This window comes from Saccostrea echinata, unplaced genomic scaffold (assembly GCF_033153115.1).
Source record: "Saccostrea echinata isolate AGI-Se365-2 ecotype Australia unplaced genomic scaffold, CSIRO_AGI_Sech_v1 ptg000016l, whole genome shotgun sequence".
Classification (NCBI taxonomy): Eukaryota; Metazoa; Mollusca; class Bivalvia; order Ostreida; family Ostreidae; genus Saccostrea; species Saccostrea echinata.
In genome coordinates, this window is record NW_026889765.1 from 26,936,417 (window position 1) to 26,938,846 (window position 2,430).

The 2,430-nt window shown below is 35.4% G+C and overlaps 1 protein-coding gene across 1 annotated transcript; it reads left to right on the top strand.

Moving 5' to 3' along the window:
- Positions 1 to 1,139: 1,139 nt before the first annotated feature.
- LOC133188261 (nociceptin receptor-like) lies at positions 1,140 to 2,129 on the top strand. The gene has a single exon (XM_061323633.1). The coding sequence runs from the start codon at positions 1,140 to 1,142 to the stop codon at positions 2,127 to 2,129; it is 990 nt and encodes a 329-aa protein (XP_061179617.1).
- Positions 2,130 to 2,430: the final 301 nt, after the last annotated feature.

The window sequence follows — 2,430 nt, forward strand, 5'->3', positions numbered from 1 at the left end:
CAAAAAATAATTTTAACTACTTGGGATTTCGATAGACTATAAACTTCTGTTCTAGAGAAAATTTTGTTCTGTATACCAGTGTTAAATTCTAGTCCCCTGATGTAGTCTGATTCTTTACTTGGGGGAACATAATTCGTACAACTTTTGAGTCTCTGCTAAATGGGGATGAAATATAATTATTATCATTAATTCTATCCTATCCCTTCTCTTCTTCAGATTTTCAATCATTTTCGTTTGATATTGTCATGTCAAAATTTTACTCTTTATTGAATTGCAGTGGTACGGAAGCCGGTTGGTGCCAGGTAGAAAAAATATTTTATCCGACGGCCGCCAAATAATTTTCTGGCGGCCTCCAGATAAATATTTAGCGGCAGCCAGAAATTATATGGCGGCCACCAAATAATTTCCTGGCGGCCGCCAGTTAACCTTCTGGCGGCCGCCAGATAAGTAATAGAAAATTATTTGGCGGCCGCCAGTTATTTATGTGGCGGCCGCCAGATAAAATATTTTTCTATCTTGCACCTACTGGCTTCCGTACAGTGGCCATGTTCTGAACAAATTCAATCTTGTTTGTGTGTTGCTATGACTAACCTAGCTCTTCTGTTCTTGAGAAGATTTTTAGCAATCCGTTTTTGCTTGCCCATGAGAGTTGTTGGATTACAAGGTTCAAGGATGACGAAAAGAAACAATTTCAGAATATGTAGTATCAGCTTTTCAGACAAATGTGATATTTATTTTTAAAATTCTTAAAAATTTTTAATTAGGAATTATTCTCCTTATAGCATGTTTCGCATATTTTAAATGTCCTGATATTTATTTTGAGTAATGATGTGTACACAGTAGTTTGTTTTTAGTGGACTTGTACGGTGGGATGTATAAGCTTCGCCAAGACCATATCGAAACTTTGGTGATAGATTTTGAGAATTTAGTTAATTGCAGATATAAAGTTTCATATTGTCATAACGGTTTACCTCATCCCACGATTAACAAATGACTCGTTCACCATATTCAACTATTAATTTTTACTTCCCTTTTTCAATACTTCACACTAAACGTACGTAGTAAGAATTTGAAGTAAAAATTAACGCCCATCTTATAATTTCAATTGCAGGATCATGCTTGGAATAACGTCCAACGAAATGAACAATTCCTCAGATCTCAGTGCGACTTCCTATAAAACACATTCAGAGTACAAAGCTGCAGAACAGATCTGGATTTACATGTCACCCGTTCTGTTGTTCATAGGTACAGTTGCCAACACACTCTCAATTATAGTGTTGCTGCGCAAACAGATGCGCAGTACAACGACAATGTTTTATCTAACAGTTCTCTCGTTTGGCGATATGATGGTGCTCTATACCGGTTTACTTCGACACTGGATAAAATGGGCCTTCCACGCAGACATCCGCGTGATATCGCAATTCTCCTGCAAGACACATACATTTCTTGTATATTTTTCTTTGGACTTTACCACATGGGTGCTAGTTGCAGTCACTGTAGATAGATGTATATTTGTGTGTTTACCTTTTAGGGCCAAAACAATTTGCACCTTAAAGCATGCCAAGATTGTAGTGGTTTGTATCGCTCTTGTAATGACTGCTCTGAACATCCATCTTTTCTGGAGTGTAGCAGTTGAGATGGAACTTGGAGAGTTAGGTTGTGCATATATGAATGATTTCACAAAGTTTACCTGGCCGTGGATTGATTCCTGTGTGTTTAGCATAATTCCTTTTAATCTTATGATAATAGCAAACATAATTCTCATAAAACATATATTAATGTCCCAAACGCGCGTTGCAGCTCACACGCAACATGGCGAAAGTGACGTGCAACAATCCAATGTACATTCAAAGCATAGGAAAGTTACAAGTGTCACAACAATGTTGCTGACGACCAATTGTATGTTTTTGGCATTAACTTTGCCAATTGCAATCTACCTTATTGTGTACCCTAATAAAATCCAAGACGCAACGGACCACGGAACCGCTGTTTTGGAGTTGATATGGGCAATCGCTAATATGCTTCAGTATACTAATAACACCATCCATTTCTTTCTTTACTGCTTGACTGGACCTCGTTTTCGACAGGAAATTTTAAAAATTTTCAAACTAAAGGCTATGTCGACATAAACTCGATTAAGCAATAATTGAAAAATGAAAGCTTAATTAAAAATTATTAATCAAGTTCGTATAATTCATGTATGTATAATCATGCGAAAATTTTTTGAAAATATTGACACATAATTAAATCAAATTTTGTTCCCCTCTCTTTTTTCGTATTTATCTGAAGAGTCACTTATAAACAAACTGATTAGGAAAATTTACGATATTTATTTTTTATGCAAATTATATAATCATATAAAATTGGTTAGAGTGAATTTGGATTTTTGATTCATTTCAATTTTTTCTGATTCTTTTGCTAAGTTATTTG